Source organism: Rattus rattus, chromosome 18 (genome assembly GCF_011064425.1).
Source record: "Rattus rattus isolate New Zealand chromosome 18, Rrattus_CSIRO_v1, whole genome shotgun sequence".
Classification (NCBI taxonomy): Eukaryota; Metazoa; Chordata; class Mammalia; order Rodentia; family Muridae; genus Rattus; species Rattus rattus.
In genome coordinates, this window is record NC_046171.1 from 45,101,614 (window position 1) to 45,113,031 (window position 11,418).

The window sequence follows — 11,418 nt, forward strand, 5'->3', positions numbered from 1 at the left end:
TGATACACTTCCTTTAACAAGGCCACACCTATTTGAACAAGGCCACACTTCCTAATAATAGCACTTTCCATGAGCCAAGCATATTCAAACCAACAGAACTTCATTTTTGATTTATGAATCTTGTCTACATCGATCATTTTTCTGTCTCAAGTGGAAGAACTATTTATCTTTATTTAATAGGGCAAAAGGCAGCCATATATAACTCATTAAATCTGAGCAACAGTTCTGAACACATAGATTTATGCTATACTGATTCTATATTATCAATCAACAGAGATAGTATAATAGGTATTCTATGAGGCAGCTACAGTCTAGATTCTAAGAAAGGAATAACTGTCCTGGTAAGATACCTAATTCATATAATAAAAACATCACATTTCATAACTACTACAAAACTTTCAGCTACTGTTCTCTCTAGCTTACAAATGAAGTCTAACAGATCAGGTAAGTAGAGTTTCAATAATGAATATGTTTTTGTTTTGTTCGAACATGGATTTCATTCAGGGATGCCTTTGGGGGGTAAAATTAGCTTAAATGTTAATTTGCTCTAGAAATTATGTATTTAAAGTTTGGCTTGAACACAGTATTTTTAGTTTGTACCCTTAGGTAAAGCTGGTCAGTGTCCAGTTTACAAGGCCCTGTACGCAGTTTCTGACTTGAGTACTGCTGGTCATTGTCAAAGTACTAGAAGGTATCAGTGCTAGAATTCTGTCATGGGTTTCAGATAAAGTGTTCATTAATCTAAGACAGGGATATAGCATCCAAAATGGTAAAAAGTGAGATTCCATGGAGTTTACAGAATAGAACATATAACAGTTATATCCCTTCTGTTTTTTAAAAAAAGAACAGATTTATTTTTATTTTCTGTGTACATGTATACTTGCCTGCATATACGTCCTTGTACCTTATGTACACCTAGTGCCCAAAGATACCAGAAGAGGATGTCACATTCTATGGAACTAGAGTTACTGGCTATGAGCCACCACATAGGTGCTGGGAATCAAATCTAGGTCTTCTAGAAAACCAATAAGTGCTGTTAACTGTTGAGCCATCTCTCTAGTCTATATAGGTGTCTTCTTACTGTTAAAAGTTTACATGTAGAAAAATACGGTCTAAGACCTTAGTTATGGCCTAGTTAGTAGCTATTGGGGAGGCCCATATCTCATAACCCTTTAAAAGATGGATACAACAAACATTTACTAAGATACTAGCTATTAATTGTTAAAGTCGAGTTGATCAACAAAATTATGGATAGATTTTTTTCTCTGCACACTGAAATGATTTTAGTAGATTCAATCTAGTTTCCATGAATCAAACAATCTAAAAATCAAAAAGTTTTTTTAGATTGATACAATCCAGTGGTACTATCCTAAAGTTAACAAGCAAAGAATCCTCTTCAAATCAAAATTATAAGGAGAAATAAAGACAGAAAAAAATAAGAGTTCTTTTGTCTGAAGGACTTCCTTTTCTCTCTCCCTTCAGGGGCACATTTAGAAAATGTAATGCTTCACTGAGTATAATAGAAACCACTGATCCATCTGAATCCTTTCATCTAACTGACTAGGAAATGAAAATGTACAGGATAAGTGACTAAAGCAAAAAAGCAGATATTTAATTATAGGGTTAGAATATGTCTCAATTCTAGAACCATCTACTGTTCTTTTTTAACTCATAAGAAACACAATCATGTCATAAGGAAGAAAGACAAACCACAGGCTGGGTAAAAGCTTTTACAAATTACAGGTACTAAAAGACAGTTATGGTTAAGGAGGAGGATGGTTAAGTTCAAAGTTAGTCCTGGTTACATACTCTGACATTGAGTCAAATGTTCCAAAAGAAAAAAAATAATTTCATTAAATTGATAAACAAGTTTTAAAACTCAAGAATAAAGAAACAAACAGATGAATTAACAAATGTTCCAAAGACCTTAACAATACCTCAGCAAAGATGTCAAATAAATTTATGAAACAATCAGCAGCTCTCAACTGCTTAACGCTGTGACTGTTTCACAGTGTCTCATGTGTAGTTATCCTTAACCACAAAATTGTTTTTATTGCTACTTCATAACTGTAATTTTGCTACCATTATGAATTATATTGTAAATAACTGTGTTTTATGATTGTCTTATGCAAGCCATATGAAAGGGTTATGCAACCTCAAAGGGGTCACAACCCACACATTGAGAAATGCTGCTCTATAAAATATACCATTAGGGAACTTCAAGTCATGTACTACCTGATTCCATTTATATGTAATATCTAAACTAGCTGACTCTATAGAGACAAAACACAAAACAAAAAGGTCCAGGGCCTTCAAGGTGGAAGAAATACAAAGGTACAGATTACTAGGTGTGGGGTCTCCTTTGTGATTGACAAAAATGGTTTAGAAATAGATGACTGAATAGTACTATAGATGTAATAAATATCACTGACCTACATATTTTAAAATGGCCACACCTATATTGTGTCACTTTTGACTCAATGTAAAAAGTTCAATTATTCTGAGATTAAGAAATGATTAAATACTCTTATATTGTTAAATAGCTATGCTCATACAAAAGCTACTCCTAGTCTTAATCAAAGCAGCCTTTCCTGACAATGAATGCTGGTTAATGCAGAGCTTCATGGCAGCCCAAAATGTAGAAAATAAGTAGTAGTTGTGGGTCAAGCCCTAAACAACCCATTCTATGACTTAACAAAATATTGTGCAAGAAGGAATTAGGTAAAATATATGGTGCAGAGCTGTGAATAACATTCTCTGGACTTGACACAACCATTGCACTCAGTAATTTGCAATGACTATAGGTACCTGATGTAGGCCATCATAAGATCAGTGTTACAATCAATCAGTGAAGGAAAAAGGAGGGAGGAACCTGGAGCCCTACTCCTTCTCTCTGACCTGTTGGCTATTGATAGGTTCTAAGAAATGAGAACCACTGTCTTTAGTTGTGTACCTATTGCTGAGATCACCTAATTCCAGCCATTAGCTCCAAACCCATGATCACACTGGTTAATCTCAGTGGATCACAAAACAAAATGAATCAATAGAAACATCACATTGAGATTCACAGGAATGATGTGAGTTAACAGAGGCAGCAAGGAGGTGGGAGGGTAGAGTGGTCAGTATGCATTTTGTACATGTGCAAAATTTAAAGATAAATTTATATAATAAAATGTAATTTAAAAATACAACTTATACATCAAGTGTTATATTCTCAAATCTACACAAAAGGCAAAAAAGGCTGCATCAATGACAAGTGCTCTCTTTAATGGGTTTTAAAAAGTATCATATTCATTAAACAGTCCCTTTCCTAGTGGACAGCACTTACCAGAAAGAAATAATAGTAGCTGTCAGCCCCAAGCAGATTTGTATTGCTGTTATAAAATTAGGAAGACAAGTGCTTACAATAAACTAGTGACATCATCTTAACTACAACAACATTAATGTCACCATAATAAAGAGACTCACATCTAATATAGGTGAAGTATGAAATAATTAATTGACTTTAAATAAATACCCTTACTTGAACTATACAAACCAGGGAGCTCCCAAATAAAATGTTATAAAACTTTCACTTTACAAAACTTTCAATCTAAAGATTCAAATATGTTTTTCAAATGTTTGAAAATATAGAGCTTTATGCCAAAGTTGACATTCAGAATTGCAAAGAATTGAGATGTACTATGTCCACTGTAAGCCATTTTTCCTCATACAGTCATACTGTATAACTCCTGGCATGGGCTTGTGTTTTTTACCCTAAAGAACACGACCATGTTCTAAATTTATCAAGACTTAGTATGCAGGACCAGCAGTGTTTTGTTATTTTTTAAGAAAGCATTTTATTTTCTGAGTTTAGTGATTTTTACACCATATTGTGATACCTTAAGAGATCAGAATACTGCCTGGAGATATGACTCAGCCATTAAAAACTCCAAAAGTAGACCAGAGTACATTAATTGGTTTTGGTTTTGTTTCATTTTTATCAAACTCTTTTTTGTATAGTTGGGGGAAATAACCTTTAAATAGCAACAATAGAGACTACAAAAAAAATAAAAATAAAAAACCTATGAGCTACGAACGTTTGCTGAATCCTGAGTTCCATTTTCTAAATCAATTTTTCTTCTTTTAAGTAACATTTTTGAGACTTTGTACAGTGGTTTTGCTAATTTTTTAAAAATATTTTTCAGGAGTTCTTAATTACGGCTATTACCATCATCAGGGGGTTTTATTTGTATTTTGTTCCTTTTGTTTTTGAACAGGTTTTCACATAGGGGAAAAGCTGGCATTCAATTGTGAAGATGGCCTTGAGCTCCTATTCTTTTTCCCTCCACCTTCTGAGTAACTGGTTTACAGGATTGTGCCATTATGCCCAGACCAAGGAATGTCATAGTTGACATCATTATTCTATATTCATTCATAGCAGAACAGCAAGGTACCATTATGCATGGAACATAAAAGTACAAAATGATTTTTCAGACTCAGATTTTATAGACCTAAGAACTCTTCTAAACTTTGAACTCTATTTCTTGCCTGAACATTTGAATGAGTTCCAAAATCTCAATACTGGAAAAGGAAAAGGAGAGAAAATGTTAATCTTCACACTTTTGTTTCATTATTGTTCCCAAATAACACCTGCTTACTATTCAAGTATGTTAGTTTTTGTAAAGAAAAGCAAAAGAGCAATGTGTTTAAAGATGCATGGTCATAGTTCCTATCTTGTAAAGCATAGTTTACTACTATTAAAATATCATGGTGAGGGTTGGGGATTTAGTTCAGTGGTAGAGCGCTCGCCTAGCAAGCGCAAGGCCCTGGGTTCGGTCCTCAGCTCCGAAAAAAAGAAAAAAGAAAAAAAAATATCATGGTGAGCTTCCTCAGCATCTCTGTTCTTAAGCTAAAACAGGGAAATTAGCCATGAGTAACAAGTAGATAATAAAAGTTATTGCAAAAGCACTTATAAAAGCAATGAATTTTGGCACAGAAACAATTCATATGGATACATATATTTTTAAAAATCAGAATGCAGATTATAAAAAATCATAATAATAATCTGTTTTGTGGATAAAGACATTAGTAAGAGTAATGTGTTTTCTAAAAATGATTTTATTTTTGAAATGTACTAATTATTTAGGGGAAGAATATTAAAAATAAACCTTCAATTGAACCTAAAAGTGTAAAGTCTTCCCATTCACTTCTTTATGAAAATGCTAATTTTTATTAGACATTTACATATAATTGTACATTGTGCTTTTTCATATCATTAAAGTCTGGGTTGTATGACACATTACATTTTTTGTTTCAAGAAAAGCACAAAGATAAAAGGTCTTTAGTCAAAAAGGGAAGCTTTCACATAGGACAAGTAAATAATGCTGAACTTCTTTTAGGCACCTTGTAAAGTGAAATGCCTTGACATCTGCTATGATCTTTGCCAAAGTGGGCTGCTGGCTTTTTAATTACTTTAGGCACAGATCATTGTTGATAATAGGATTTTTATATGTGTGGCACTTTGCTATCTAAAATAGATGTGTGCTTTATCTGTTACCAGAAATGTTAGTGAACAGTGAACTGTTTATCCCCACATAATATTAGAATGCCACTATAAATAGCAAAAATAATTACTACCCAATACTTTAATCAGCAACAGAGTGCTCCTATGATGTAATCAACTTCACACGTTAAGTGTTATTATATTCAGAGTTTTTCAGGAAAACTGAAAACTTACAATGACATAAGACTTAGTTTTGCATTTTGACTTTCTAATATAAAGACTGTTTATAGGTTATTCACTACAGATGTTTTTTTCTCCTTAAATCAAGTTCAGTGTATATATAAATATGTAAATAGAAATGATTATTCTTATTTTGTAGTAAAGATTTACTTATGACTCAAGATAAGTAAGATGAATGTCAGAGGAAACATCTGTGAATTACAAGTACTGCAAATACTTATTAGTATAAAAGTAACTACATAGTATAAAAAGTATTTAGGGGCTGGAGAGATGGCTCAGTGGTTAAGAGCACTGACTGCTCTTCCAGAAGTCCTGAGTTCAATTTCCAGCAACCATAGGGTGGCTCACAACCATCCATAATGGGATCCGATGTCCCCTTCAGGTGTGTCTGAAGACAGCAACAGTGTACTTACATACATGGAATAAATAAATTAAATCTTTAAAAAAAAGTATTTAGGATTCTGGAGTCCTAAATAGTAAGCCACAATTAATGACTTCATAAATACTAAAAGTGATTTTAATACTACACATAATAAACACTTATTATAGTCAAATAAGAAACTATATATATTATATATATATTATATATATATATATGTATGTATGTATTTTCTTTCCCTGCCCCCTTATTTCATTGTGAATTACACCATGAATTACATGAATTACAGGGTGGCTTCGGACTTGCTATATATTCAAGGTTTATCGGAATTCCTGGTCTCACAATCTTCATCTCCCAAGAGCTAGGAATATCAACAGTTCATGTAATGCTAGAGACTAAATCCAGGGCCTTGTACATGCTATATAAAGACTCTAACAAGTAAACTACATAGTCCTTTTTCCTTTTTTTTCAAAGATTTAAATTTTAAGATTTTTCATGTCCCATGAATAAAAGAAAAGTTTCATGTTTATGAAGTATCGTTTTGTTCTTATTAAAGAACAGTAAAATAAATTAATTTTAATTTTTATACAAGCCTGGTGCCATTTTTCTAGCTGTGTCTTGTTGTATAACATAGTGAGTTATTTGTAAGAATGTTTACCAAATGCAGCACAATTCATTATACAGCACCAAAAAAGAAAGTCACGAGCCCACACAGTAACATTTTGTTTTTTCCACTAAAAGTAGCAGCAATTAACCAATATATCCATGCAAAGCTAAACAAAGCTTGGAGAATGGTGTTTCTTTGACATTTACAAGAATATTTCCATGATGCTCACCACCAGCAAGCAAAAAAAAAAAAACAAAAAACAAAACAAAACAAAACAAAAAAACAGCTATCACATGCTTCCTGTGTTTGTAAAAACAGCACTATGTGACGCACTTCCTTTTTTTAATCTCCAGGTTGGAAATATGCCCATCTTTGCAGATTACATTACATTACTATGCTCTGTTCTATTATCTGCCTGAGCTTGAATAACTATTTGCTCTAGCATATTTTAAAGGAGGTTCCTTTGTTGGTGACTGATGATCAGCCCAAAAATAAAAGAAGAAACAAGAAAAAGGAAAGGTCCCTTGACTTGTGCAGCTCTTTTCCATATGGTGATAATAGTTGCCAATAGCAAGGGAATTCTCCTAATCTGCTTACAGATTTGTGGATTGAGTGAGAACCAAGCAATGAGATACTATGGAAGCTTCAATTGGCAGCTGACTTTAGGATGCAGCAAGTATGAATTAATCCTAAAATGTGTCTTATTGTATTTACAATTATTACTCATTTAGAAAATTGTAAATGGTTGGAGAATGTTTGGAAAGAACCTGGATCTCTCAAACAAATCAGCTTCCAAAGGAAGATCTGGAGCACACAAGAGCAACAAAGTGCAGGAAGAATTCCTACGAGTGAGCGATGGTGTAGATACTGCCAGTAAAGATACATATGACGGTGAGGCAAGCAACTAAAGGCAGAGCTGTTAGTGAGTTTCAGAGCCCCACCCCAAGCTCTGCTGCCTTCAAAAGAATCTGAACAAATAACTTTATTTTGACTATTAAAAGGACAAATAAAGATAAACTTATTCAATAAAGGTAGCAATCAGCTGATATCAATGTTCTATGCTATTAGACATTATAGCTCTCAACACTCACATATATTAATCACATTATTCTAACCACATCTTCCTGAAGGTGGAAGTACAGGATGCATTAATTCTACCTCAAAGATGAAAAAATCCATTTAGGAAAGCTTTCAGATTTAGCTGAAGTAGTGGCCATGGAATTTGAATTCAAGCCTTTAAACCCTGGATTCATATGACTCTTAACATAGTACTCCAAACAGTATTTTTCCTTAATACTCTTTATAGCGCATTGTTTTTATGATTTATATGAATTAGAATTATTTATAAAGTCATTGTGACAAATGGTCCATATTAGTAATGAAATGAACTTAAACATTTCTATTTAAGATCCATAATACCCTTATGAAAAACTAAAAATAAGCTCAAAGAATTCATGTAATGGTTCCCACTTTAAACAATATTAAAACACTGGCTGCATAATAGGACCTTTTGAATTGTTTTACTATATTTCTTTTTAAATTTTTTAAAAAGATTTTGTAATTTATTTTTTATATATGTCAATGCACGTGTATCTGAATGAGTTTGTGTGTACAATGTATATATACATGCCTACAGAGGCCATAGGGTGTTAGGAAAAACCTAAACCTAGAGTTAAAATCAGTTGTAAGGTGCCTGATGTAGATACAGAGAACCAAAACCAGGTGTTCTGAAAGAGCAGTAAGTGTTCTTAATGACTAAGCCAGTCCATTTGTGTTACTATTAACAGAACATCTGTATGATCAAGGCAAATGGGTAGTTTTGGCAAGAGTTATAAGGAAGTTGGAATTTGGGCAGATTTATATATCAAATTTGAACTATTACATACACACACACACACACACACACACACACACACACACACACACACCACCTCCAACACCACCACCACCAACCACCACCACCACCACCACCACCCACCACCACCACCAGCACCACCACCACCACCACCAACAGAACCAAAAATCAGAATAAATAAAAAGGACCAGGGCTGAGCCCAAGGACCCCAATGGAAGAACTGGAGAAGGACTAAAGGAACAGGATTACATCACCATAAGAACTTTGCAACTAACGACCATTCAGAGCTCCCAGGACTCTAGACCACCAACCAAAGAGTATACATGGAGTTGAGCAGGACTTTAGATACATATAGCCGAGGATGGCCTTCCTTATCTGACACATCAATGGGAAGGGGAGGCCCTTGGTCCTGTGGAGGCTTGATGCCCAAGCATAAGGGAATGCTAGGGCGGTGAGGGGGGAGTGGGTAGGTAGGTGGGGGAGCACCTTCACAGAGGCATAGGGGAGGAGGAGAAGGGTTATGGGATGGAAAGTTTGTGGAGGCGTAACCAGGAAGAGGGTATTATTTGAAATGTAAATGAATAAAATGATTAATAAATTTAAAAAAGAACCAGTGAGTAACACATAGTATATTGGTATTTTTCTACACAGTATTGAATCAGACAAATTTTTCTATCACCAAGTAAAAACACAATTTAAGCCTCTACAAACATAATTCTAGACTCAATTTCTCCATTACGCTAGATTACAATTAAGAGAAGCTAAATAATTTTAAAAGGGAAGAAAGACTTACCTCTTCCCATTTTTTTTCTTGTGGCTTCTGACAGGTCTTGAATGACGATTCTCTGTACAAAACAGAGCACATACACAATCAGATTCAGAGAGGCTGAGTCACGACATCAGATAAGCCCCATTACAGCTGATGTAGTCAGTGTGAGCATTTCATTTCAATGCATTCTAATCTTGCTCCCTAACAAAACTGTGTTCTCAACCACAGATACCTAACCTCAGAGGACAGAAACAGTATTCTGGAAAGCACAGGCTGTCTATATCAACTAACTTTGATCTTCTTTATCTGGATAGTTTTTGCTCCTGTCAAATAATTCTCATCAATTTGGTCACATGCTTAACTTTTAGAAAGATAGTCATATCAACAAAAAACGACAGGCAAAAATACCAAAGGTTCAATGCTAATAATCAGGCTGCCATGTTATTAGTTTTACTGCCTTCCCTTCATTATCATTGTGACAAGTACAATACCCTTTATTGTGTAACATTTTCCTGAATGGTGTCAAACAGCGTTCCCCCTAATCAAGTTATCCTTGAGGCAAAGCAGCCCACAGTTACTTTGAATAAACCTCCTGAATCAAAGACCATGGATTCCTGACAACAACAGTATAAGAGAATTACAGAAAGCATACAAATTGCAGTGGCAATGGAAGAAATTCTGTTTTATAGGTGAAAAAAAAGCATAAACATAGAACAAATGCAGAAGCCAATGCATATGAACAATGCTTTAGTTTATTTGACATACAAACCATAAACTATTATTTCTAGTCACTTTTCAAGCTCTCAATGTGTAGCTTAGCAGGGGGACTAGGTGTGTGTGTATGTGTGTTTTAAAAAATAGGGTCCATCAGCCCATTAGGAACATTACTTAAAGTTCAGTAGGGGAAATCAGTAAATAAATGCTAGACTAAAAACTTAATAACTAGTTTTATGACACCAAATAAACCATTTTTTAATTTCAAATTCTTCACAAAAGGGAATGTCCTTCACCTGGGTTTCTCAAATATATACTCTTATTTTGTATATTATAGAAATATTTGTTTTGTGTGTGTGTGTGTGTGTGTGTGTGTGTGTGTGTGTGTGTGCATTTAAGTATGCTCTGAATATCCTGTAGGGTATTAAAAAAATATATCATTCAAAAGCAATGAACGTTTTTTGATAAAATAAATACCTGAAATGCTGACATAAGCCTATACAAGTTTCCTTGTCAACAAAATTTTCAGATACTTAAAAATGATGATGTGCTAGGCAGATGGCTCAATGGCTAAGAGCAATTATTGCTCTTACAGAGGACTTAGATTCAATACTCAGAACCCACATAGTAGATCGAAACCATCCTGAATACTAGTTCCAGATCAGCCCCCAGCTCTGACTTCCACAGACGCATAGAACACATACACAAATGCACACAAAATAAATAATATAAAATTTTATAATTGGATAATGAGAAATGTAGCAAAAGTTAAACTTATATGACATTTTATTATAAACAATATTTTTCAGGATTTAATTCGTTAAAGCATTTCTTATCATTTCATTTTTTTAAAATCAGTTGAGGTTCTTCAAAACAATATTATACAGGGAAGGGTCAGGTCTTGTGAGCTCTTCACAACAACACCATGCTTAGTGTTGCAAATAAAGCAGAAAAATGGATGAATGATTAATAGTTCAGATGATGGGGACTGAGAAAGTGGGAGGTAAACAAGAGAGTAATGAAGGGTGATATAATCAAAATGCATTACACATATATATCAAATTACCATTAAATCCACTATTATAAATGCCTATAAAAAGGATAACAAATTTTTATGAAAAACACTAGTTAATAAATAACTTAAATTTAAGTTAAATTAGGGTAAGAACTATTATCCCACTCATTGGAACTTCTTCTTGAAGTCATCTGTATATGCTGTCATCAGAAACTGGGAGTTTGAAGCCCCAGTTGTCTTTTGACCTTTCAAGTGAAATTATTCTGGGAATGCTTTAGGAAAAAGCCAGTACATGAAGGGTAATCCATCCTTATACAAATGATGACTTGAAAGAGTTAAAGCAGAGTGTTGGTG

The 11,418-nt window shown here is 34.0% G+C and overlaps 1 protein-coding gene across 2 annotated transcripts in view; it reads right to left on the reverse strand.

Annotated features, from left to right (window-relative positions):
- Prrg1 (proline rich and Gla domain 1) overlaps nucleotides 1-9,412 on the reverse strand; it is a 49,927-nt gene extending 40,515 nt beyond the window's left edge. The window contains exon 1 of one of the 2 annotated variants that reach the window (XM_032888885.1): nucleotides 9,360-9,412. Coding sequence is in view for 1 of the 2 variants with exons in the window: in XM_032888884.1 (XP_032744775.1) it covers nucleotides 9,360-9,369 (10 nt within the window). In the remaining variant the exon portion in view is untranslated. The remainder of the gene's footprint in view (nucleotides 1-9,359) is intronic. The other variant, XM_032888884.1, reaches the window with a different exon arrangement.
- Nucleotides 9,413-11,418: the final 2,006 nt, after the last annotated feature.